The sequence below is a fragment of the Mirounga angustirostris genome, unplaced genomic scaffold, assembly GCF_029215605.1.
Source record: "Mirounga angustirostris isolate CCGP_5_RB_7025 unplaced genomic scaffold, mMirAng1.0.hap1 SCAF_6, whole genome shotgun sequence".
In the NCBI taxonomy this organism is placed as follows: Eukaryota; Metazoa; Chordata; class Mammalia; order Carnivora; family Phocidae; genus Mirounga; species Mirounga angustirostris.
The window spans coordinates 25,933,608-25,960,051 of NW_026991714.1; the positions used below are offsets into that span (position 1 = coordinate 25,933,608).

The 26,444-nt window shown below is 46.5% G+C and overlaps 1 protein-coding gene across 6 annotated transcripts in view; it reads right to left on the bottom strand.

Moving 5' to 3' along the window:
• Positions 1 to 521: 521 nt before the first annotated feature.
• MDM4 (MDM4 regulator of p53) overlaps positions 522 to 26,444 on the bottom strand; it is a 61,702-nt gene continuing 35,779 nt past the window's right edge. The window contains exons 11-14 of one of the 6 annotated variants that reach the window (XR_010412213.1): positions 23,994 to 24,363; positions 3,975 to 4,161; positions 2,716 to 2,959; positions 522 to 1,426 (exon numbers count right to left, since the gene is read on the bottom strand). Coding sequence is in view for 3 of the 6 variants with exons in the window: in XM_045876974.3 (XP_045732930.1) it covers positions 23,788 to 24,363 (576 nt within the window). In the remaining 3 variants the exon portion in view is untranslated. Of the gene's footprint in view, positions 1,427 to 2,715; positions 4,162 to 15,171; positions 15,285 to 16,009; positions 24,364 to 26,444 lie in introns of those variants that run through there. The other 5 variants (XR_010412212.1, XM_064593954.1, XM_064593953.1 and 2 more) reach the window with 5 other exon arrangements.

A 26,444-nucleotide genomic window follows, 5' to 3' on the forward strand; every position in this document is an offset into this window, starting at 1 on the left:
GGCCTGAGTTTGGGTAGTCAAGTCTACCATATATCACGAGACCAGACACCTGTCCCGTAACCCCCGCACTTCCACGTTCTCCACTGCCGATTGAGCTTGACAGTGCCTCTCCTCCCCTCCCAGGGAGGTCTGTCCCCCCAGGGCCTCAGTGTCCCCCTCCACACGCAGGAGGTGATCAAAGCGCCGGCTTTCAAGGCTGCGGCCGGAGCTGAAGCAGGTAACACCCGTGGCCAGGTGCCACCCCTGCTGCTCCCAGGCTGCTTCGAGACCACAGACAGGGAAGGGATTTGAGAAATACAAAGCACTTCGGGTTCAAATAAAAGGTGTTACTTCCATTCTCCCCTCTTCCCACCTAGGTCCTCAAAACTCCCTTTTCCGCACCAGGCTGCCCTACCAAACGACCACCTGTGTACAATCACCCAAAACAGGCTCCCCAAAGGCCCCCGCCTGTGTCCGGTTCCCCTCCCCCTCCCAGCCCACAAAGCCCAGCCCTGACCCACCTCCCACCCCCCTCGGGGCTGGGCAGCCTCCTCTGGCCTTCACCACCACCTGTGCTGGCCCTTAGCTGCACGTCCGGTAGTTGTCTGTGCTTCCAGTTCTTATTTTGTTTTGTCTCTTTCTTAGCCTCTTGCCTTTGCCCAGGTCCCCCCAGCCCCCCACCATGAGCTCCCTGTGCAGACAGGGTGTCTCATCTGTCTTCGCACCCCCGATTCGAGTGAAGTCTAGGCGCGTTATTGGAGGCCCGGGAAGCGCGTGTGATTTGAATGAATGGGCAAATAAGATAATGTACCTGAAATCACTTTCGACAGTGTTCAGAGTGATCACGATGAAGAGTTCATTCCACAAATATTCATTTATCACCTAGCGCTCTTTGCAGGGCTTTACAAGCTGCCCTGGGCAGTGCGTAATGAAGTCTCTGTCCCCAAGGAGTTCGCAGGGTAATGAGGGAGAAGCCCTGGTGTAACTTTCTCTCCTACAAACTACAAGAACATAAACATAGTAACACAAGGATATGCTGTCAAAGAGGCCCAGGCAAGGTTGTGCAAGGTCAGGAACTGCTCCCCTGGGGGCTTCGAGAAGGCTTCCTATAGGAGGGGCTGGCTTCAGAGCTGCCTTGTCCAAGGGGCCTTGGTGAAGCCTGGGGCAGCTCGCTGCACTCCCGCACCCCCCCCCCCCCCCGGCCCGGCCCGGGCCCTGAGGCCTCCGCAGCGCCCCCTCTGGCCAGGGCCGCAGGGCCAGCAGAGGCAGAGGGCAGAGCCGGTGACTGAGCCAGGCTTTGGCTGGAGGCCTGGCGCTCCACTTCGGGGCCATGTGACTTGACATAGTTCCTTCTTCCAAGCCTCAGGGTCCTGGGGTATAAAATGAGGACAACGGCAGTGGCTGATGTGGGTGGTGATGCTTCAGTGAAATAACACACATGGAGAACCTGGAACATAAAAGAAGAAACCTCTCCATGAATGTCAACTCTCTTTACCTCTGGGACCCATCAAACAGCAGTGCCTTTCACGGGGTGGGGCAGGGGGGCCTCCCAGTGTCATGGCTGCAGCACCCAGCCGGCCCCTCCCTGTGGTCTTCGGGTCCTGCCTGGGTTCCCAGAAAAATGATGCAGGTTTACTGAAGCCCAGACATCCAAAATTTTACAGAGATGGTTCAGAATCTCCCCCAGCGGGCTGGGGGACGAACTAGTCTGTAAGTAATCCAGTTGCAGACATCTGAAAGGAGAGAATGGTCTCATTTGAGCCTCTGACCCTGTGAAGCACAAAAGGGCAGGCATAATTATCCTAGATGTGGAAACCAGGCCCAGAGAAGGGAAAAGACTGGACCAAGGTCACCTAGGGAACCAGAGGCGGAGCCCAGACCAAGTCTACTTTTGCCTCTGCTGCCTAGAGTTACCATCCAATAGGCTTGATGTCAAGGGCTGAGGGCCCCTGCCATCAGGAGTCACACCCAGAGCCATCCTACCTTATTCACGTATTGCTTAGGACTGGGGGAGACACTTCTGGGGGATGATCAGAAATGTCTAAAACCCTCAGTGAATAGATTAGCTCTCAGCCCTGCAGTCCAGGAGCTCTGGGACCTTGAGCATGGCCTTCTCCCTCTCCTGGTTTGCCCTTCCTCCTTGTGGAATGAAGCAGTTGTCCTTGAGGTCTCCAAGACCCCTTCTCCCCGATTCTCAGGGGCTCCCAGGCATTCAGCAGAGGGGGTTAAGGCCAAATCTCAAGCCAGGGCCTCCTTGTCTTTCACGGGACACAGGCCCCACAGATATCCGGCTGCTAGCACTGCTCTCTGCCCCGCCCCCTCCCCTCTGTCCCCTGCTTCCCGAAGAGCAGATCTGCCCCCTGTCCATCTGCCCCTTGTGGTCAGCACAGCCGCTGGCTGGAGAGAAGGAAGAGGCTGTATTCATAGCAGCTTTGCCCATATCTACGAAGCGTGTTGACCCAGCGCCTCCCCTGCACCCAACTCGCTCTGACATGTATCCTCTCCAGTCTCCCTTCTCCTCCCTGTACCCATGCCCCAGCCTCACAGATGCCAAGGTAAATAGCCAGAAGCTACTCGCAGCTGGACTCTTTGCTGGGGGGATGGGAGCCCTCTGACCTGAGCATCTCAGGGGGAGAGGAGCTGGGCCTCTGCTCACTGGGTCTCCTCTCCATCCCATCTGTCGTATGGCTGCTCCTTGGGTGCTAGGTTGGGAAGGGCAGTCACAGACCACCTCACCTCATACGTTAGAGCTGCAGAAGCCCGGGAAGTTTCAATGGCTTGCTCAAGTTCACATGCAGGAGCCGCGGGAGGAAGCCACCCACTGTCTGACAGAGGCTTGGCCCGGTCACCAGGCCACCTCATCCCCCAACCCCCATAGCCACGTCCAAGATGGCGGTTGGGTAGATAGATATGCAGGAGAGGTGCTCTGTCTTCTAAGCCTGTTCACTGTGGAGATTCAGAGGAAACTCAGACTGTTAACCTGGCAGGGGTGGGAGCACAAAGGGGAAAAAGATCAATCAAAGATCACACCCCCTAAAGGAGGCAAGAGGAGGATGGGGCGGGGCAGGGGCTAAGGACCTACATTCGGCCACAGCATCGAAGAGTGAACGGCACACAGCATTATGAATGTGTGAACCGGCACAAACAATCCCTCTCTCCTGTCTGGTACTCGGTCAATATTTGCTGAAGGAATGACTGTTAACAGCTTGTGATTCTGTCTTTCCTGTTCTGGGAGGTCATAAAATCCGTGCAGCCAGATCAGCATTCAACCTAGCTTACCTGCAGTCTTTGTTTTAGGGCCCCAGGCCAAGGTGAAAACGATGTTTGAAAAGAAGTGAGATTGTCCATTTGGGACCATTCGCTTTCTCTGTTTGGTAGAGGAGGGCCTACTTGGTCTGGTGCTGGGACTGGAGGGTGGGCTCCCCCCACTCCTCCCTCTGCAGTTCTCTGGGTCCCAGACAAATCGGGGTTAGGCTGCTTTCCTATGTGGAGCTGCCTTGGGACCCCACAGGCAGCCCCAGCGAATGACCGCCATGCAGGAATTCATGACTTTCTTGCTGAAACCAAAACTGGGCAGGGAAAAAGGGGCCATGCCTGCTGGATAGATTCTGGCCTCGGCTGGGCCCTGCTTTACTTGCTGCAGATACGCAAGTCTCTCCCTAGTGCGGTGATTGGTCTGTCTCTCCTTGGTTTCGAATTCTGCAGGGGAATCACACGCAGACCCTGGTCACCACCTGCACACCAAGCACGCTGAGAAATTCTAGGGACGATAATTTCTGAGTAAATTACCTAAGTGCAGAAGGGTCCACCATGGGAGCTGGGGGAGCATAGCGCAGGGACAGGAGGTGGGAATACGTGACTTGTGCATTAATCACAAAGCAATCAGTGGATAACAAGGGGCCCTGTAGCCACTGGGTCTGTCCAGCTGGACTCAGCGGAGGGAAAGGTCACCCTTGCCGGGGGAACTCCCATCCATCACCAAGACACCCACTTACCTGACTTCCATGTTCCCAAGCCTCCTGTATTCCAGCTGGGCAGAGATGCTCTACTGGCCTGACTCATTGTCCTTGATCCATAGCATCAGGGGCCAGACCAGTGTCCTTGTGCCCTGCCACACCTGGCCGGGGCCACTGAGTCTCCTTGGCCCAACACACCGCAGAGGAGGCGCTTTGGCTGGTTAACCTTCAGGAAAGCATTTACTGGGTTTGGCCAGCTCCTGAGGCCTGCCTGCTTCTCTTCCTATGCCCTGTATCTTCCCTAGTTACCAGGGTCCAAGGAGAGAGGGAATAAGTGCTCACCACTCTCCCACCAACCTACTTGTCTGACCCTCCCTGGCTTCTTCCTTCTCCTGTCAAATCTACCCCCGCCACCCCACCCCTGGCCCGCTTCAATCCCCACTGAACCCAGAGGCCCCCTCTGGACAGAGCTCCCAGCTTACCTGCCCCTGCCCTTCTCTGGGTAGGCCCTGACCCTTGGATCAGTTTGTTTCTGACATTATTTTCCTTGCAAGTGTGCTATGCCTTCTCGGTCGTTTCCATTTTAATGGAAGCAATGTCTTGACACACATGTAACACTTAGCAGTGGATTTCAGCAGTGTTGATGGGTTTGGGGGAGGGAAAAGCATCTTGACAAGACAGACCATTCCATGGCCCACATCCATAGCTCTGGATTCAGACCCTAGATTTAAATCCCGGCATGACCTTGGGCAAGTCATTTAACCTCTCCCAGCTCTCCATCAAGAGCAGGAATAAACACATCCACCTCACAGGGGTGAGGAGGGGATTTAATACACGCATATTTTAAGATCCTGGTTACAAGGTTAAAACTGCCCTCCTTAGCATGGTGAGCCTAGTGCTTCAAACATGGGAAAGGGGAGGGGAGGGAAATCAAACCGTCCTCAGCAGCTGAACCCTAGCCGGGCAGGTGATCTTAAAGGCACCTGGCCCTGAATATCCACAGCACCTGTTCACCCATCCCTCTGGGTAAAGGACTATTTCCTTTACATTTCTTTATCGTTACAGCCATTCCTCCAGGTAAAGCATTATTTTCTCCCCGCCCCCACCCAGGGTCCTCTTTGGACATGTGAAAAGCCTTGGGAAGTCAAGGTCACTAACACTGTAATGTGAAAAGTTTATTTTTTTTAAAGATTTTCTTTATTTATTTGAGAGAGAAAGAGAGAGCACATGCGAACACGAGCAGTGGGGAGGGGCAAAGGGAGAGGGAGAAGCAGACTCCCTACTGAGCAGGGAGCCCAATGTGGGACCCGATCCCAGGAGCCCAGGATCACGACCTGAGCCAAAGGCAGACGCCCAATCGACTGAGCCATCCAGGCACCCTGTAATGTGAACATTTTAAGCAAAAGATTTTGTTTATTTTGTTTGTGAAAACATAGGGAGCCCTGCGGCTCCGAAACCAGGAGGAAGCATGTGTTGTCCCAGCTGTGGACGGCAAGGTGTAGGCTTACCCATGACCTCATTCCACCCCTGCAACTGAGGAGGTTAGTGGCAATGGACAACTGCTTTAAAGGTCAATCAAGACCCTTGGGCAAATGTAAAAGTAACACACGTCAATGATTTCATCCCACTCAGCAACTAATGAGGGACCTAGTAAGATGTCACAAATGCTCAGAGAATCCAGACAGACACATATACAAGCCATCAGGAAGGCTGCGCTTAATTCACTGAATAGAGGCAAACTGGTCAATATCTGCAGGGCAATAATCAGTTGCACTTCCGCTGGATACAATTTGTATCTCTATGGGCAAAATCATTTGCATTCTTACCCGTTTTCTACAGTTTTGCTCAAAGACAAAGGAAGGCAAAGATAATCCAGAGGGAGACTAGACAGGACAGCCAATAATAATCTTTTCTGCCCATTTCAAAGTCTTTCACAACTTTTCCTAACATGACAATTCTCTTCCTCTTATGACAAAGCAGAAAAGACGAAGGCGGGCACAGCAATTCCATCCAGTGCCAGTCCCTTGTGAGGGCGGAGGAAGTCCAGACAATGACATCACGTCCGGGATGACGTCAGAAAGATAAGAATGAGTTAACTCTCTCCGTGGAGTTCTAGGATGTCCTTCAAAGACTGTCCTTTATTGGAGATTACATCCTTCATATATTTATGGCATTCAAACGTCCTTCCTGAAAACATGGTGGTCATAGATACTACTACTACTAGTAGTTGTTGTTGTTTAAGATTTTATTTATTTGCAGAGAGAGTGAGCACAAGCAGGGGGGCGGGAGGCTGAGGCAGAGGGAGAAGCAGGCTCCCCGCTGAGCAAGGACCCCAATGAGGGACTCGATCCCAGGACCCTGGGATCATGACCTTAACCAACAGAGCCATCCAGGCATCCCTACTAGTTGTTTTTAAAATGTACTTGTTGTTTAAGGAGATCAAGGCTGGCACCCCTGTGTTCAGTCCCCATCTTATAAACATAGATACGGTTTTTGTTGTTCTGTGTTTTTTTATTTTTTATTTTATTCATCTGTGATAGCCAAAAGTCTAGAAACACCCATCCTGCTCACAATTCTGAACTGTTGTTCCAGGTAAAGTGGCTGAAGGGTAAGTCCTGTGCACCACGCCCATGTCCCCTAGCCAATCAGAGTTCTGCTGGTCCTGGTGGAGGATGGGCAGCCAACCTGGACAGGGCCTCCAGATATGAGGCTGAAGCGGGAAGGGAGAAGAAAACGAGACTTATGGATGGACTCCTTGGGATGCCAGAGGGAGGCTGAGACAGTAGAGCCGGAAAATCACCCTCTCTGAGGCCGGCCTCCAAATTCATTCTGTGCGTTGTGCTGCATGGCTTGTCAACAGCCTTTACCTACACCATCCTCCTTGTCGGTAGCACGGAAGATTCTGAAGCCCATTAAAACCTGGTCTATGCTGGCACGTGGGCCAGAAGGACAAGGAACAGGGCTTGGGACCACAAGAGCCTGCCCCAGTCCCCGGATGTAGGGATGTAAGCAGCAAAGCCCAGAAAAAGAGGGGTTACAGACTCAAGCCTGATTAGATCTGGAGAAGTGGAACAGACACTCCCTAGCATGTTCGATTTTAACATCTGCAGCCTGGCCTTTCAACTACTCCATAGGAGGAGTGTGGTTGGCAAAGCCTCCCCCACATCTGACTATCCCACTGCTGCGAAGGCACTGCTTTTAAAGGCACAGTGCTGCTCGGGCCCGAGAGCAAGACCCCTCCCCAAAGAGCAGGGAGAGTACGGGAGCTGGAGTTGGGCATTTCGGTTCCAACGAGATGGACAGCCCATCGTGGCCCTAAAGGGGAAGGTGGGGTGGGTGCGACGGAGGCTCTCTGGGCACCAGTATCCTGTGTGTTAAGGACTGCTATCCTGAGTACCCGCTTTCTGCCAGATTAACGGGAAAGAAAATGAGCAGAGGGAAGGAGACAGCTCTCGATGGTTTTTCAAGAAAAGTGCATTTAAACTTAAACTCTGTAGCAGAACAGCTGGGTTGGAAAATTGGTTGTTTAGCTCTACAGTTGGTGTCAGGGACCCACTGACTGAGAGGGAATCAGAGCAGCTTGCATTTGCAAACTGCAGGTACTGGGAACCAAGACAAAGGGCCTCTAGGGAGCAGGGACCCCGGCGGCATCTCTTCCCCGCCCCCGTCCCCCCCCCCCCCCCCCCCCGGCTCCTGCCCGTCAGGGGCAACCACAGGACCCAGCGAATAAACCGTTGCCAGGGCCTGAGCTAGTCACACTATAGACATTGGCCAGGCTCTAGAATTTTCACGTCCCCAGCTCTGCCTTCAAGGAAACAACCCTAGAATCCCAGAATCCCAGATCCAGAGGGACCAAAGATTGCACAGGAATCGCCCCCTTCCGCTCGCTTGTGCCCCAGGGAATGCTCACTAGTCCTTGCCCAGCCTGGCTTGCTGTCTGCAGCGAGGATGGGGAGGAAATGCCTCCTGGTGGACACAGACACCTGCGTCTCTTCTGTCACCCAGCACGGTGGGCGCACGCCATGGCACCTTAGATGGGAATGGCCCCTCCGAGATGACCTGACCCACAGGTCACAGACCACCCCAATGCCCCTGCAGGAGTTCTTTTTCTTGGCCTAACTAAGGTTAAAAGTACTTTTTAAATCCAATATTTACAATGGAGAAATTTCCCACACAAATCTGGCGCGGTGGATTCTCTGGAAATATCAGAAAGGCCAGCAACAAGGACCCCACGTGACCACAGGAAAACACCCTTTATTGAGGCACCGCTCTCCAGACTATTCCAGCCCCAGCTCTCCCTACCGTCCCCTGACCCAGCCGCCTTCCTTGTCTACAAGATACGACCAGTCTCTACAGGGACAAGCTTGTGAGGCCAGACCGTGCACACTCCAGGTTTTCACAGTCACAGTAAAGGAAGATCTCCTTGGTCTAGTGCTCATTCCCTTCCTTTATAATTCAGCCTCTTCCCTTGTGGAGTTATGCTCACCCCCAGAGATTTCCTTCCTCTAGTCCTGTTATCTTCATCTAGTGACCTTCATTAATATAAAAATAACCAGAGCAGCAGAGCAATTTTGTTTAATCCTCCTTTTCCTGTGGCCACGCATTTAAGGCAGTGGTTCCAACCAGCGGCAGGACCACCTCTACGGTGCCTTCTGGGGTTTCTGGAAGGTATAATTAGTGCCTTAATGACTGGGGCACTTAGTGCTTGGGGGCCAGAGATGCTAAATATCCCACTAGGCAAGGGATAGTCCATAAAACAAAACAAAACAAAATTTGTCCTTGCAGAACACTGCAAACACTGATTAAAATGGAACACTGGCTAATTTTTTCCTCTCTTTCATTTAGCTTCTCTAAGCTTCTGTAAAACGGGGGTAGTCTACTTCATTCACATAACATGACACTTCTCACACAGGATCGTTGTGGAGATGACTTGAGATAAAACCAAACAGATACCAGACACATACTAGGTATGCAGTGAACGTCAGCGATGACAACTGATTTAGAAAAGGGGATGGTGGGGCAGGAACTAAGAGAACTAAGTTCTAGTCCTGCGAGAACAGTGAGTCTTCCAGTAACCAAACAGGTGACGCTGGTCCTGTTGTTTCTCCTCTCTCAACAAGGAGGGGCTGTGCTAGATTCCTGGGAGTCCTCACCACCCACCCCAAATACTTTATGGTTCTGTGTGCCTAAAATGATGCATGACATACCCTTTTGATTTTCTTTCAGGCTTTTCTGGTCTGGGCTGGCATTCCCATGTCCACAGTTGGAAGCTGACCTGAGGCTTCCATCAAAGAACAAAGTTGACAGGTAGAGTACACTGGATATCACTGCTCCCCTAAAATCCGTGACCTTTTGAGGGAGGCTCTAGTGACTGGTGGCCTCAGCTTTTCCCAGCTGTTCCCCTTCTCAGAAGGAGAAAGAGCTATTTTTCCACAGAACACAGCCTCTTGTGATGGGTACCTGCCCATCACTAGGCTCTCACCCCAAAGGGATTCAGGGAAATAGCTGAGGCTCAGCAGTAAGGCAGAGGCTCAGAAATAGATCCCACCCACCACCCGCCACTGGAAGCAAGGCCATGGTGGGGGGGATCGGGGGGAGGCTGCACATCAAAGGGAAAAAACAGCAGTTCAGTTCATTGGAATAAGCCAGGAAGAAAGGAACTGTAATAGCTTATTACTGAGAGAATAATTTGTAACTAGGTTACAGACAGTCTGAAGAGACACAGAATGGATGGTGGAAATGGACAAAATAAAAAAACGGAAATATAATTCTCTTGACGGCTGATGTGGAGTAAGAGCTCCATTTACTCTAAACCTCTTACTCCAGATTTCCCTCCTGGATTTTAGAGGAATCTTACAAATGATTCTTTCAAGCGTCAGCAGTAAGAATATTTAAATAAAGACTTGAACCTAGGGGTCTATCCTCAGGGCGAATCAACTGTTTTAAGGGCAAAGCAACCTTCCTCTTAGATTTACAGGTTACTGGTGCCCTCTGGTGGACAACATAGGTTACATCTGCGGGTTAGAGGCCAGAGGTGTTTGGGCACCTGTGATTGAGGAAGCTGCAAGCAAAAGGAAGAGGCCATGTCCCGTGCTGTGCACCTCACATGCATTAGCTCATCTGTCCATCATGCTCTGCTTTCCAGATCAGTGAGCTGAGGCTTAGAGACATTAAGCGAACTGCCTGAGGTCACCCAGCAAGTAGCTAATGGGCAATTCTGATTCAGTGCCAAGGATTCCAGAACTCTTGATGGTTACAAGTCTCTCTCTCTCTCTCTCTCTCTCTCTCTCTCACACACACACACACACACACACACACACACACACGGAGAAAGAAGAAAGCAGATGCAAGTTTCACCAAAATCTGCAACCCTTATTTAGGTAGCAACTTTACCCAGTTTTGAGCAGTATAAAGCTGGAGTTTTTGAGTTAAAATGTCCCAATTTAGGGCACTAGCGAAGTTTCACGTTTCTTTAACTTGACTCAAATGCATGGGTTTTATTTCCCACTAGTGATTCTTTTAAAGGTTAATGATGAAGGGGAAAGAGTCCCAGAATGCAGGGTGCCTGGGGGGCTCAGTCGTTAAGCGTCTGCCTTTGGCTCAGGTCATGATCCCAGAGTCCTGGGATCGAGCCCCGCATCGGGCTCCCTGCTCAGCGGGGAGTCTGCTTCTCCCTTTCCCATTCCCCCCCGTCTCGTGCTCTCTCTCTCTCTCACTCTCTCTCTCTGAAATAAAATAAATAAAATCTTTAAAAAAAAGTCCCAGAATGCGAGGAGGCAAGATGGGGTTCCCCAGACCGCATGCATTCATCAGTCAGGCGGTGATTGATATCACTTCCCCTCTGTGTGTTGAAGAAAATTATCTCTAAAGACATGTTAACCTAAAGGAGATTTTTTTGCACACCTGGCCCTGAACCTGAAATGAGTCCTCGCTCCTTTCTCCCTTCTTTTCTCTACCCACGAAGCTTTGCGTGTGTGGCAGAAACATTTGAGTATCTGCTTGAGATCTAGAAGTCCAGTAGGACAAAAACCTATCCTTCACAATTCCCCACTCTTCCTCTCCCTCCCCAAAATTTCAATCATAGTTTAAAACTATAGCAGTGATTCTCAGAACATGGTTCCTAAACCAGCAACACCAGCATCACCTGGGAACCTGACAGAAATGTGGACCTACTGAATGGAACCTGCGGAGATGGGGCCCAGCAATCTGCTGGCAAAGCCTTTCAGGTCTGTGCTTGCTGAGGTCTGACAGCTACTGTTCTAGAACAGGGTTCTTAACCTAGGATCCGGAGGAAGTTTTAGGGGGTCTAAAACTTCCTTGGGTTTGCATATAAAATTTTACATACATATCCTTTCTCAGAGAGGGAGTCCAGAGAAGCCACCTCTTAACCCCAAACAAGTTGTGAACTCCTACTGTATGAATCATTTCATGGTAAACATCCCCCTGCCTGTACCCACAAACTTCATTTTCCTGTTTCTTTGCCTTAAAAGACACCTGGCTTTACCCCAAAGAATCCTGTGGTCAGGGACGCCTGGGTGGCTCAGTTGGTTACGCATCTAGATGCCTTCAGCTCAGGTCATGATCCCAGAGTCCTGGGATTGAGTCCCACACAGGGTTCCCTGCTTAGCAGGGAGCCTGCTTCTCCCTCTGCCACCCCCCCTGCTTGTGCATTTGCTTGCTCTGTCAAATAAATAAAAATAAATCTTTAAAAAAGAAACCTTGTGGTCATTTTCCCCTGCCCCATGTACCTTCAGTATAGGAGATGGGCCTCCCATATACTGTACCCAGACCATTATCCCTCCACACAGAAATCTCTGCTCTTTTGAGACTCAGACCCCTCCTTTATTGTGTCATCTGCTTACCTTCCAGATATTTCGCTCATTCACTATAGACTTTGGGTTCCTACAACACTGCCATCAGCCTGGGTGATATCAATGTCATATGAAAGACCCATCCAACACCCCAGCCTCACAGGACCCTCCCTCATTGACCACCCCAACATCAAGAAAGTTCCCGTCCATGACACCTGAACTGCTCACTCTATGCCATTTGGGGACTTACCCTCACCTGGGACGGTTCCCCCTTTGCACCAGTCAGCTCAAACTAAGTGTGGTAACACACCCCCAAATCTCAGTGGCTTCCTATAAAATGTTTGTTTCTCTGCCCACTGCAGGACAGCTGTAGCTCTGCCCCCTGCTCCTGTCAATCCTGGAGCCAGACTGAAGGAGCAGCCCCCATTCTGGGGCGCAGTAGCCTCATGCTGAGGGAAAGGAGCACGACTCACCCCCGTAATGGTCCCTAAACCTCTGCTCAGAACTAGTACACTCGGGGAGCCTGGGTGGCTCAGTCGGTGAAGCGTCTCTTATTTCAGCTCAAGTCATGATCTCAGGGTTGTGAGATCGAGTCTCGCATTGGGCTCCACACTGGGCATGGAGCCTGCTTAAGCTTCTCTCTCCTTCTCCCTCTGCCCCTGCCTCCCTTCTCAAAAAAAAAAAAAGAAGTAGTACACTTCATTCCCCCTCACATTTCATCGACAAGCCTGGTGTCATTGGGGCAGAGAGGATAATCCTCTCCAAAGTGTGGTAGAGAGAAGTGGCAGATGTTTTGACAATTCAATCTACCCCAATCTTTGAAGTCTTTATTAGAACATCAATCCATCTCAGAACACAGCAGCCTGTCCTTTCTGCTCTCAGTCCACTCCTACCATACCATTCTTTCAATTTCATTCAGGCTTCCCATTTCCTATCAGCCCTCTCCCAGAAATAACGATGATAGATAACCTTTATTGAACACTTCGTAGGTGCTGACTTAACCTCTATTATCCCATGACATATTTGCGGCTTAGAGAAGCTAAATAAACCTGTCTTCACTTTCTTCTTCCTCTCCTCTAGGTTAGAACCATCATTTCAACTATCAGGGGAACAACAGGAGAACCAGGTAGAACCGAGAGCCCAGGTTGGGGACATGAATGCGTAGTAACAGCAATCAGCAGGTTGTATGATTTTTCTCCCAAAACATCTCAGCGGCTGGAACTATTGGTTCTCAGCCAGAGGGGATTCTCTCCTTAAGTGACATTTGGCAGCGTCTGCAGATATTTCTGTCATCTTGAGTAGAGGTCCACACAATGGAAAATTTCCCAGGCCCAAATGTCAATAGTGCTGAGGCTGAGGAGCCCCGGGCCAGGGACAGGGGCTGTCGGGCCATGGCCTCGCAGGTTTCCCTGGTCCGTTCTCTCCTATTCCCCAGAGTTCCCACTTCAGACCTTCTCCACTCTCTTCAAACTCTTACCCCAACTGCCTCCTCCCTCAGATTCCACTCTCTCCTTCCCTGCTTTCAACTACACCGAACTTTCCAGTCTCCCAGATGCCATATGGGCTCCTCACCTAAAGGCCCTTGCACCCCTGCTCCCCCCTCTCCCAACTCCCATTCTTCCTTGAGCTCTCAGCTTCTCGTCTCTTCAAGGAGGCTGTTCCTCGACCCTTGACTAGACCGGCGCCTCTTCTCTGTCTCCCACAGCAACACATGTGCTCCTCACAGAACAGGCACCACACCAACACTATGTGTTGAACCGGCCAGTTTCCCTAAGCCATGAGAGCGAGGACCACGTTCCTCCTCTTCACCACAGTACCCCGGGACCTACGAAGTATAAGATACAGGATATTTACAGTACAGGCCTATTTCCACGTGGATCTTCTCATATGTGCCAAGTCAACACATCCAAAACAAAACTCATCATTTTTTCCTACCTCACCACCACCACCCTCACAAACCTACCCGTTTGCCCTTAATTTTTACCTCAGTGAACGGCACGGCCATCCGCCATCCGCCGGAGCCATCCCTGACTCCTCCCCTTCCCTCACACCCGCAGTGACTCATTCGGGAAGGGCATCCCTTGTCCCTTCCGCCTGGGGTTCCCTCAAATCCATGCACTTCTTTTGGGCTTTTGTCTCAGACACAATAGTTTTAACCAGTGACTGATTCTGTGACTCTTAATTCCTTTGGACAGGTTATTCCGTTCCCCTAAGCTTTAAATACCCCATGGGATAAATGCCAGGTCAGCACCTACTAAGTGTTTAGTCAATGTTACCTACTATTATTTTTTCCAGGCCCATTGCCATCACCTTAGGAGTATCATCGTTTCTAGGCCAGATTGCTGCCACAACCTGTTATCCCTGCTTCTAGTCTGGCCAGCACTCCAGTCTATTCTAACAATGCAGCCAGAATCTTCCAAAAATGCAAATGAGACCATGTCACACACCTGCTTAAAATCCTCTAATGGCTCTCCACTGCCTTCAGGATAAGGCTCAAACTCCCTGGCGTGGCACAGCACCCTTCATCAGCCAGCCCCTCCAGCACCCCAGCGCCTTTTCTCCTCGCTTCTCTGGCCACACCTCTTGCTCCAGCCACACAGAACAACGGAACGTTCGCAAACACACCTTGCTCTCACGGGTACTTCGACTGCCGTTTCCTCGGCCCGTGTGGAAACTGCCAGATGTCCTGAAGGCCGTTGCTGGATTGTAGGCAACTTGAGGGAGCTTCCTAATTCACTGTGCTATTCCCAGTGCTAAGCAGGATCTGACTCATATGAACACCAAATAAGTCATAAGCTATACTGAATTGAACTCCCAAACTTTATTTTGAAGAGGAAAGAAAGCAAATGAGTTTCGAGTTTGGAAGGGATGTAGGTGAGATGATCCTCGTATCCCCAGTCCTGTAATGACCTGAAATCTAATAGCACTAATCTTTAAAATACCTTTAGAGGACGGATTTGTGTGAATTCTGGCAAACAAGCACCAACTAACTAGGCATTTGTCTGCTAATGACAGTTTAAATCATTTACTAGTTTCGGCTCGTCTTCGTCTGGCCTCAAGACTACATTCATCTGCAGCACCAGGACTCAAGAGGAGTAGGATGGAAAACCCAGAAAACAAAACATGTTATGCAGTTGGATTTGTTACAAAATACCTTAAAGAGGTCACAAAACGTGGAAAGGGTTGTGTGGACACAGAAACTCACTTCATCCTTGGTTCTAATGTTCCTCTTACTTGTTTTCATTTTTAAAATGCTATCCCTGATATTTCCATGTCAGCCCACCCCGCCCCCAGGAGCTCCTCATACAGGTATATACTGCGTATCTCTAGATAAGACAGCCTATGAAGTGTGCCCCCCAAAGTCGTGCGGTGTGCACCAGTCTGCACCTGCTTTGCAGTGGCCCTGAGCTCGGGACAAATGACCAGATGTTTCACTCACCTGAACAGTCTTAGCTGTAAGGACATGACCTTTTGAAAATGTGGGCTAGCAAGCTCTTTGCGGGCAGTTTGTCTTCCATATCCTTCCAAAGAACAGAACCTGAGGGCACAGACCAGTGGCTGCAATGAAGCTCCTCAGAGTGAATGTACAATGTTGTGTTTTTGTAGAAGAGATCTGGTAAGTTCATGAGCTTTTCAGGGAGGGCTATCATCCACCTCCCAATTTAAGAACCACTTCTAGAGACCTCAGCAGATGTTAGGCAGATAAGTGATTAATGTATACTTTGTGACAGGCCCTCAGTACCTCGTGAACTAGCCCCAATTCAAAACACAAACTAGAACCCTGCACCTAGCATCTCTCTGTCAACTCAACAGAAGCAAATCTGTCATCTCACCATTTGCAATCTCTCCAGCAGCAAAGAAGGTGGACAAGATGATATCCCCGTGGGCTCAGAAGAGTTCGGTACAGACTTGTGCCTAGAGAGAAGGCTTGCCTTAAATCACTCTAGATGTGCAGGTTCAATACAGTCTAATTCTCAAGGGCTCTAGTTGGGGAAATTCCAGTTGGCCTAACTAACTAGCTCAAGGTTAAAAAATATTCTGCGAAATCTTGAGGTTCCCTTCAGGATTGGGAACCTAAAAATGAAATACAATACTCTAATAGGTGAATGGAGGAAAATATCAAAAGTCACTGTTGATTTTAAGTACATAACTTCTTTTGCAAAATCTATTCTCTTTGTCCCCAAATCAGACTAAAGATTACATACAAAAACAGAAAGTGAGATTTTGCGATATACAAATTTCCCCAATAAGGACACCACAAAATGGCAAAATGAAAAATATTTAATACACCAGAAAGCACAACAGAATCAAAAGGTATTAAAAGCATTACATAGTGCAAAACCCAGAAAGATACAGAGCCATTAACTTATTGCTTAAAAGGACTAGGCAAAAACACATGAAAATGTCTCCTCATTTAGTGAGCTGGCCACTATTCAAAAAGTTACTTGACATTGCTTTTTTCTGTCCACTTTATGAAACCACATTTGCTACACTCCTGTTGATTATGCTTACCTGAGCAGATATGTTATTTGGAAAACTGCATGTTTTCTGTATATCCTTTTAGGCCACCTACTCAAGTGCAAGTAGAAAATTTTTGTCCATCCAGACCACGGCAGAGCAGTTGTATCTACTATCCAAATTTACACACACTTCTCTCACAACCTAGAGACAGAACTCTTTTCTAGTCAGGAGCTTCATACCAAGAAGTTACATATAAGTTACAGGCTACTTATATGAAGTATATATGTGTAAGTACCTACACCCATAGGTACAAGGAAGCAACATACACTCTGCTAGGCAGGCACTACGGGGAGCTTGTGCTCAGCTTCCAGGACATGAGGTATTCTGAATATATACCCCAGAAATCTGTATAACCATTTTCAACATGTCATTCAAGGCAATGTATATATAGGTTAAGCTGCTCCAGATCCTTAACTTCCATAACTATGAGGTAGAAAGGGTAGTATGCGTGTTCATTTAACAGATGAAAAAAATGAGGCTTAGAAAGGTGATGACTGGGACTGCAGATGGCGGAAGGATCTTACACTCCTTATCTCTATCCAAAAGGCACTTAACAGTGCCTACCTGTAGACTAAGGGACAGAGTCCTATGCAGAAGCTGCTTACAACTTCTACCTTGCCAAGTACTGAGGAGGCCAGAAACATTTCATTCTCCTTTTAAAACATTTTCTATTATTTTTAAAAGGAGGAAAGAAAAAAACCAAAGGAGATGTTTTGATTTTAAAAGGAAGTGAAAAACAAGGCAAACTGCAGGGGAAAAAGGGCCTCTTGTAAGAAGAGGGAAGGCTGGCCTCAGTTTCTTAGTGCTGGGGTAAAAGGGGAGCTCATTTCCCTGCTCCCCCATCACGGACACAAAGGAAGCCTGAACTACAAGTTGTTTTTTATTAGACAGTAGCTCTGGTATCACAGCTTCCCTTCCTTATTGCTAGAATCCAACACCTACCCCTGCAAAAGAAACATTCCCCAGGACTGACAGGAAAAGAGGAGTCTTATCTAAAGATATTGTAGTTCCAACCACCCACGGGGTGATACAAAAGGCCTTTGGTATAAAAGCAATATCCAGAAGTAGATCACTGTGAACTCTGAGGAAAAAAGAGCAATAATAAGGGAAGAGGAAGGAGAAAGTTTATGACATCAAAGTAGTTACTGTTAAAAAAAAAAAAAATGCCTTGGGATAAGACATTACGTGCTCTAATAATGGTCAGTGTCATAGTGATAATGTCAATTTTCAAGAAAGCATTTGCCAAATTATAGCAACTATTCTGGGAAAGGAATTGCTCTGACAGCACTGTTTGACCCTTTTTAAGATCCTCGACCCATTCTACCGCAAGAAATGAGGACTCGTACTTGCTGTCCCATGCTCCCGGAAGACATTAAGTAAGGATCCTGGGTGAAGGAAAACAATCCGCAGCAGCAACAGCATCCGGGACTCCAGCTAAGCTACCAACAAGTATCAACTACCTCTGTCTGCAGATACACCAATCGGCAACATTTTCAGTCACTCGAAAGGCCCTGAGAGAGGCACAGTAAACCCAAGGGATCTTTAAGATTCTACTTTCTTTAACAATGCCACATTCACCAATAATGGCGTTCCTTGGGATTGCACATTCCTTCTACCAAAAGATCTCAGAATGCTTGGGGGACACTCTCCCACAGGAGAGAAGAGATCCAGTGGCTCCTATAAAAGGAAGAAGGTAGCAATGGTGACCGAGGAAAGCGCTGTCCACAGACAGGACGTCTCAAAGCAATCTGGAAAAACTGTCCCCAAATTAGGTCAGGGAGTCACCTCAACCACTACCTCACTCATTTCCAGTTTAGCTTTAGATCCTCAGTATCTCTCCTCATATGCTAAACTACAACTCCACTAATCACCATCTGGAAGATTCCAGCAAAGTAACCTCGGCATACCCTATGGCAGTGCAAAATTCCAGACATTTGTAAACATTGTACATCTTGCTTTTGGCACAGGGGAGAGCTTACGGGTTATCTTTGAAGTGAAGACCTGAAACACAACTAGTTCCTATTCTATAGCCATTTTCAGCAAAGGCATTGGCAGTCTTGATAGTATATGTGCATACATATATACTCATGAATGAAGAGAATCATCAAAATAAATTCTTTAGGACACCAGTCAACAATTTAAGTAGATACTACGGTAAATGAAAAACAATGGCTTCACAGTATCTAAGGCATGTACTTTCAGAAGTTCACATGACTCTCTGTGGGAAAAAACCCAAATATCTGGTTAACAAATTTCCTCCTTTTGGGGCACCTGGGTGGCTCAGTTGTTAAGCGTCTGCCTTCAGCTCAGATCATGATCCCAGGGTCCTGGGATCGAGCCCCACATCAGGCTCCCTACTCTGCAGGGAGCCTGCTTCTCCCTCTCCCACTCCCCCTGCTTGTGTTCCCTCTCTCTGTGTCTCTGTCAAATGGATAAATAAAATCTTTAAAAAAAAAAAAAATTTCCTCCTTTCTAAAGAGAACCAAGAGATAATACTACAGTAGTTCTATAGAACCCAAGATCTAATATTCACCAATTTCTCGTCAATGACTGTTCAAAGGAGCCAACAATGCACTGAACTGACATTTTAAAGAAAATGTTACAAATGATCCTGACCTTTAAAAATAAATTCTAACAAACAAAATAATGTCCCACAAAGCATTATATACACCTAAATATACATAAATTATTATTAAAACACAACTGCATATTTCAAATGCTTGGCAGTGATTCCATCTCGTATTAGAAAAGTTCACAGCAGTTTGTAGGCTGGCCTGGCTGACAGTGATCCATTGTTCAAGCCTAGGATTGCGAACCTTCAATATTCCAGAGGTGGACTGTGGGGAAATGGCAATATGCATCTGAAGACTTGGTCTTAAGATTTTTATAAAGTCTGATTTAAGTATTTAATACAAAAGCATAGCAAATGTTGTAAGTACGGTGCAAGAACAGTGAGTTAATGAGACAGGAGACATTTTAGCTGTAACCTAGAAATTCATTGTTTCTAAGGATTTGTTGTTTTTGCTCTGAACTTTCTGTCCAGGATAACATGATCATAAATATTAAATGATAATTAAAATAAGAAATTTGGTGCTGGGGCACCTGGCTGGCTCAGTCAGTATAGAGTGCGCAACTCCTGATCTTGAGCCCCACCTTGGGCGTACTGATTACTTAAAAAAAAAAGAAAAGGGAAGGAGAAGGGGAAAGGAAGGGAAGGGAAGGGAGGGGAGGGGAGGGGAGGGGAGGGGAGGGGAGGGGAGGGAAAGGAAGGGAAGGGAAGGGAGGGGAGGGGAAGGGAAGGGAAGGGAGGGGAAGGGAAGGGAAGGGAAGGGAAGGAGAGGGGAGGGGAGGAGAGGGGAGGGGAGGGGAGGGGAGGGGAGAGAAGCCAAGCACTAACGTGGGATGATTTCATTAATCCTAGGTCTATAGCATGATACAGCACAAACAGTCAACTCTGCAGGCACCTACTTGAACAGATCCTTTCCTCACAATCAAGATTTCACCTCAGGCAGCTGAGAGTGAAGAGAAAAGGAGACAAATCAGATGGGCCGCTGGAAAAGAGGGGTAAACTGGCATTGTCTCCAGAAAACCAGAGCCCTGGCTCTCTGACGACAACTAAAAGATAAATGGTAGTGTGTAGAAATCAAGAGTTTATCTCATAGGAGGAAAACCATGAAGACCATGTATTGCTTTCATGGCAGTCAAATACACCTGTACCGCAGTAGCGTTGAAAAAAGAACAAGATGAAAGATGAATCAAGATGGTCTAAAGCATTGCTCGGATAGCACTATTTGGCTCTCTGTAGGATCCTGGACCCATTTTACCACAAGAAATCCTCCTTGCTGTCCTATGCTCGTGAAGACATGAAATAAGGATCCTGGGTGAAGGAAAACAATCTGCAGCAGCATTCAGATGAGCTATGGGGGGACTATCAGCTCTTTCTCTGTAACAGTTGCAGTGACTCACAAGGCTCTTGCTAGAGGGACAGTAAACCCAAGTGTAGGTTTATTCTAAGACTCACAGCTCAAACATGCAGCTTGGAATCTTCCAAGCAAAGGATTTAGTGGTAATGGGGACAGCAAAAAACCCAGGTGAGCAAGGGGGAGAAGGAAAGCTGAGTAGCAGAAGAGGATCCTATGCTAGGCAAGGATGTACCAAAATTAGCATCAAATATCTACAAATGCAAATAAAATTTTTAAATTTTTTCTTAAGTTTTCCAAAAATTGCAGCTTTACGTAAGAGGAATCAGAGGGTGCAAGTGCAGATTCCCTACTCACCCTGTCCCTCCTTTAAGTCATCACCTGCAAAAGCTCCTAACTGGCAAAAATCAGACAAAATTGAGGGCTATCAAACTATTCTGAAGACAGAAGCACTTGGGAGAAAATAGGGAAGATAGACATTTAACTTGCTGCATTCACCACGGTCTAACAGAACACTGAACTCCGAGGACTCGTTCTGCTTCGAGGGGAAAACCTTTGTCCCTGATACCTGGAGAGAGCGAGAGACCTGGGCTTCCTTCCCTAAGAAGGAACAATACTGGAGAAAGTGGTTCAGTTTCCCCTGTACCTTCATCTGTCCTCTCCCTGTGGGAGAAGTAACTTAGATCTGATTATATAAGAAAGGCTGATATTTCATGAAAATAAAAGGCATAAAAAAGTTTTGTATAGATGAAGAATGCTTATGCCTACGCCTGTTCAAGAGTGTTGATTTGGAGTGGTTTGCAAGAGTCCTCATTTAAAGCGCCCTCTTGTGTCATTATGATGTTGTGCATCTTCTTTAATGGATGGTGCGGAGGGGACAGAATCTAGTGTACAAGTGAGGGAATTAGTCTGCACCAAGATGTTCCAGCCAGTGGAACAAGAGAGGAACATCTATGGCAGAGATGCTGGCTGGTAGGTCAGTGTTGTGCTAGTAAATTGCATAAGTCTTTTCTGATTGAGTTTTGTCAATAAAATAGGAAGCAAGGTTAGGCTGAGTGAAGATGGATGAAGAGGTGTAGGAGGTCGAAGAGAGAAAACTGTTAGGTTTCTCTAAGAAGACGTTGGGATAATGGGTAGATGATGACTATATGGTTAGATCTTTCCATAGCATTAAATACATTTGCAACATAAAAAAAAGGGGGGGGGGGCCTGGGTGGCTCAGACGGTTAAGCGTCTGCCTTCGACTCAGGTCATGATCCCAGGATCCTGGGATCGAGTCCGGCATCGGGCTCCCTGCTCCTTGGGAGCCTGCTTCTCCCTCTGCTTCTCTCTCTCTCTCTGCCTCTCATGAATAAATAAATGAAATCTTTAAAAAAAAAAAAAAAGAAAGGCTGATATTTACTGGGCCTTTTCTCTTTGGGGAGAAAGTGTTAAGTCATTCTCTCTAAAGTCCTACTTCGGCTGCAAGTCATATTCTGCAAGATTTTAAGATGATGAGCACCTTGAACCCAAATTGCACAAGCATCACCCTTTAAATATTTAACAAATAATGAGAAGAAAGTGAGCATGGTTTCGGGATTTACTACAAGGGACTTGGATTCTAGTAACAGTTGCATCACTAGCTGTGACTCTTGGCTATCATTTACCTTTTAGCCTGAAGTGCAAAATAACAGGGGTTGAGTTTAAGAGTGCATTCTAGTTTTAAACTTCTAGAACTTTTAACAAAACTCCCCCTCAAGAAATTAAATATGATGCTAAAAGCAATCTTGTTCGTTGTACTTCTTGTAACTGGGAAAACCCTTCCTTCCAGGGCAGGGCTTCCCAAAGTGTGGTCTGTGGACCATTTACCAGCTTCCAGAACACATGTTCTAGTGGAAAGAAACCCCTCACGGGGGGAAACAGGGCTGTTGTTTAAATTTGTTTGTTTGTTTGTTTGTTTGTTTTGACTTGGGCTTTTCTTAACAAGCAACTGAGGTGATTTTTATGATCAGTAAATTTGTTAATTCTAGGGCCATGGTCTTCAAAATCTCATATGCAAACCCCCGGGCATACATCAAGATTTTTTCCATGGGGAAAGCAGACAGGAATATGTATAACGACATCAGCTTAAAGATCTTCAATTTCCATATGTATTGCCCTAAGATTTATGTGCTCAGATAAGGCTTCTTCAGATCTAACATTTTTCTTTACTTATTTTCATTTTCACAACTGCCATACTCCCTATTTCCAAAAGAAAGGCTGACTCATACCCATCTAGAATCTTACTACGGGGCATTGCCTCAGAATGTAAAAAACCTCTGGAGGCATCAAACAAAAGAACAACAATAAAAAAAAAAAAAAAAAAAAAATTCTCAAGGGACAATGAGGACAGAGTAAAGCAAAGAGAGCTTCGGTTAAAAACTCTGCACCTCATCTATCTTAGAACTATAATTGAGAAGCTTGTGCCAGAAATGTGTTAGTGCATTTATCTGAATTAAAAATAAAGTCAAACATTTTCTGACTGAAAATGAAATCTGATTCGGCTGGTGAATTTTAATATGAGAACAGGCTTTGCTACTTTATATGACAGGACTTCTCCTATAAATTTAATCAGCTAAATATACAGCTCCAAGGCTTTGAGAAAAACATTTTTAAGGCACATATACAATATATTGGATAGGGTATCCTTTGTAAGTACTTAAATTTATTTTTAAAATTTAGATGTCACATTAAACATGTGCAAAAAGAAAACTAACCGAGAATGAGAGCCATGAAATGGAGAAGGAACTGCTTGGAAAGGGGCACAAGGGACAGAAACCGTCCCCTTAGAGTAGCTTGTTTTAGGTTGGCTACTCAGATGTCTACAACTCACCATAAGGGAACACTTTGTTTGCTAATCATACCCCAAGGTGTAAAATGTGCAAAAGGTTATATATAGTTTTTCAAAATTCTTTCAGGGGTATGTTAGCAAAAATGCTCTTGTTTCTCAAGACTTTTCTTTTGGCTTATCTGAATTGTGTGGCCTGATTGCAACCATAAAGTGATCTATAGCATTACACAGCTTGACTAATCAAATTACTTATGTTTTTTTCATTGTCAGCTCTAATATTTTTCTAAAAGCCACCTTGGATCTTGATGCCTAAGAACACTCCCTAACAGAAAAAAAGAATAGGGAATAAAATTAATTGAAGAACACTCCCTAACAGAAAAAAAGAAGAGGGAATAAAATTAATTGAAGAACACTCCCTAACAGAAAAAAAGAAGAGGGAATAAAATTAATTGGAGAAATACTAAATCTTCAAGTAACTGGGTAAGTGAACGAATTAAAGTACTTTTGTTTGTACTGACAGTTGCTTTCTCCCAGATCCTCATCTTTAAAGAGAGAATGAAGTGATTAACGCACCTTTTCATACTAATGGGAGTGCCCCAAACTGATAATCTAGTTCTAAAGAACTCATTCTCAAATTCCCTCTAAGTGTAGAAAGAAAAATGTTGCGACACACGGATGTTTACATAAATAAATAAACAGATGCAGTGGGTTACACCGAGTGGAGATGCTCAATACTGACATTTTGATACATATGTAGCCCGTTAATATTTCTCTGCAATTCATGGAGTCAGCTATGCTATAAAAACCTTAATAACCAACTGAATCTCCTTCTTGCAAATAGGGCATGAAGCCCCAGCCTTCTTCAATCTTCTGGCACAGTGAAAACAAGTGACAAGATGCCCCGTCCTCCCATGAATAATGTTCCCATCCCGTGGTCTTTTCTCACACAGACTACACGGCTTCAAGAGATTCTGGCAATCCTCCACGTTTTCTGTACCTGTTCTCTGCTCGAAAAGGCTATCTGATTGCTCTCCCAGGCTTGATACGGTTTCCTGGCTTTCCGAACTGTGGGCCAAATCCAAGAATTCCACTGAGCTGCAGGGATCAAAAAGTTTGGGGTTTTTCTCTTCCTTTGTATATACATCTTTCGGTCTAACAACTGGAGCTGATATGGTTCTTCGGCAATCAGGGACGTCAATTCCTTCATTTTCCTTCTTTTCAGGTATGGCAGTGATATCAGACGTGGAGAGAGAATGGGTTAACTTAGAACAATCCGAATACCAATCCTTCCTCAACGCCCAGCAACGAAAACAGTACCTCTTGCTTGGAGAGTTAAATTTCTTGCACTCAGTACACTGCCACTCATCCTACAACGACAAGTGCAGCCGATTAATACTCACGCAGTGGTGACCGTGAAGCTGAGAAAAAGGGAGGGTAGGCCAAATGTCATCATCTCACCAAGCTAGTGAGAGTCCAGACATTCCACGTCAGTGGTCTAGCCTCGCATCTGAACAGTCCACAGCCATGTGTAAGAAAGTCTAGAGAAGTTTTACAGTGACAGTGACAAAATCGCCATTTCAAGTCAAAATTTGATATAGCTATCTTTAAGAAAGTTAAATTCATTATTCTGGCATTTTGTCTAGTCTGGGTGGAATTTACATTGCTTGCTTTTCCCTGCTGCCTTCTTTTTTAGTTCATTTCTCATTGTACAACTTACTCTTTTATTGAGCAAGAGGCTAACGAATGAAGAAAAGATAACACTTTCTTTCCTTCCCACTAATTAAGAAATGTTATAAAATTTGGCAAAAAGGAAGCTAAAATTAAAATGAGGTTTGGGGGCGCCTGGGTGGCTCAGTCGTTAAGCATCTGCCTTCGGCTCAGGTCATGATCCCAGGGTCCTGGGATCGAGCCCCGCATCGGGCTCCCTGCTCTGTGGGGAGCCTGCTTCTCCCTCTCCCACTCCCCCTGCTTGTGTTCCTGCTCTCGCTGTCTCTGTCAAATAAATAAATAAAATCTTTAAAAAAAATAAAATAATGGGGAGCCTGGGTAGCTCAGTCGTTAAGCGTCTGCGAGGGCTCAGGTCATGATCCCAGGGTCCTGGGATTGAGCCCCGCATCAGGCTCCCTGCTCAGCGGGAAGCCTGCTTCTCCCTCTCTCTTTCTGCCTGTTGCTCCCCGTGCTTGTGCTCTCCGTCAAATAAATAAATAAATCTTTACCAAAAAAAAATGAGGTTTGAAAACTACTACATTACTCACTGCTCTCAGGATCAGAGGTCACTAACTGTTGTATGCCTAAACCCTACCCTCTGAAAAATGAATGTTCTTGCCCTTGGATGCTGGTAACTTTTTTCCTACTTCTCCATATTCAAATTAGGAGATACTAGAGCTCAGTGAATTTTAAATGCCTCACTTAATGCAAAGGTAGCTACCTGGAACAAGTCAAGAGTATTTAATGTGGATAATTGCCTGGCTTTGACAGGATCAGTGATTTAACACAGGCAAACTGGATTACTTTCAGAATGAAGGCTGCACACTTCATGTTTAGAAGGCCTAACTCAACTGCCTAGGCCAAGAGGCAGGGACACGACCATTTGTTAAACTGGTGGTCTTTAGATAGCGTCAAAACATTCTTGCCAGTTTAAGATCCCAGATCTCATCTCATCTATTTCATGCTATACAGAATCTCAAAGGCACTTCATAAAGACTTGGAATTCGTAACTGATGGTGTGTCATAGTCTAATTGGCATCATTTTTTTTTCTTTAGTAGTACATAAATAGGGCTTATTAAATTAAATGGCATCTTTGATTTGATGAAATACAGTCTATTTGCTTAATAGGTTTTCTGGGCCCAAGTAGCCACAGAAGTCTGATTAAGATGGAAACACTTATCTCTGCTATTTGTATTATCGTCAAGAACACTTAATGGACCAATATATTCCATTTTATTACTTAGCTATGCACAGACAGATAATTTACAATGCATTACCATAATGGTCAACAGTGGCAGGCTGGGAGTTGGGGGAGGATCAACACCAGAGACAACCTACAACTTTTCTATCCCCAAGTAGCAAACTGTAAAATCCCCTCCCTTCTCCTTCCCCCACCACCCTTCCCAGCAAGTGAGCCAAGGGAAGTGCTGAAAGGAAAATGGGGAACTACCATGAAAAGAGAAAGGCAAGGTGTATGTCTGAATCTAAACCTCGGTTGTCACATCTGGTGACAAATCCACACCTAATACCCAATAGCTTAATACTACATCTTCATTTACTAGCCCTCCATTAATGTAAACCTGTGTGGAAATTAAGCCATTTCCCACTGGTTTGTTTTTAAGAAAGCAGTGAAAATATGATCTTTATTCTTGAGAAAGAATTTTAGGTAGCTTACAGATCTATCTTTAGGATTATGGAGGGCTGTTTAGTGGGAAAAGTAGTATAGGACTATTTTAAATA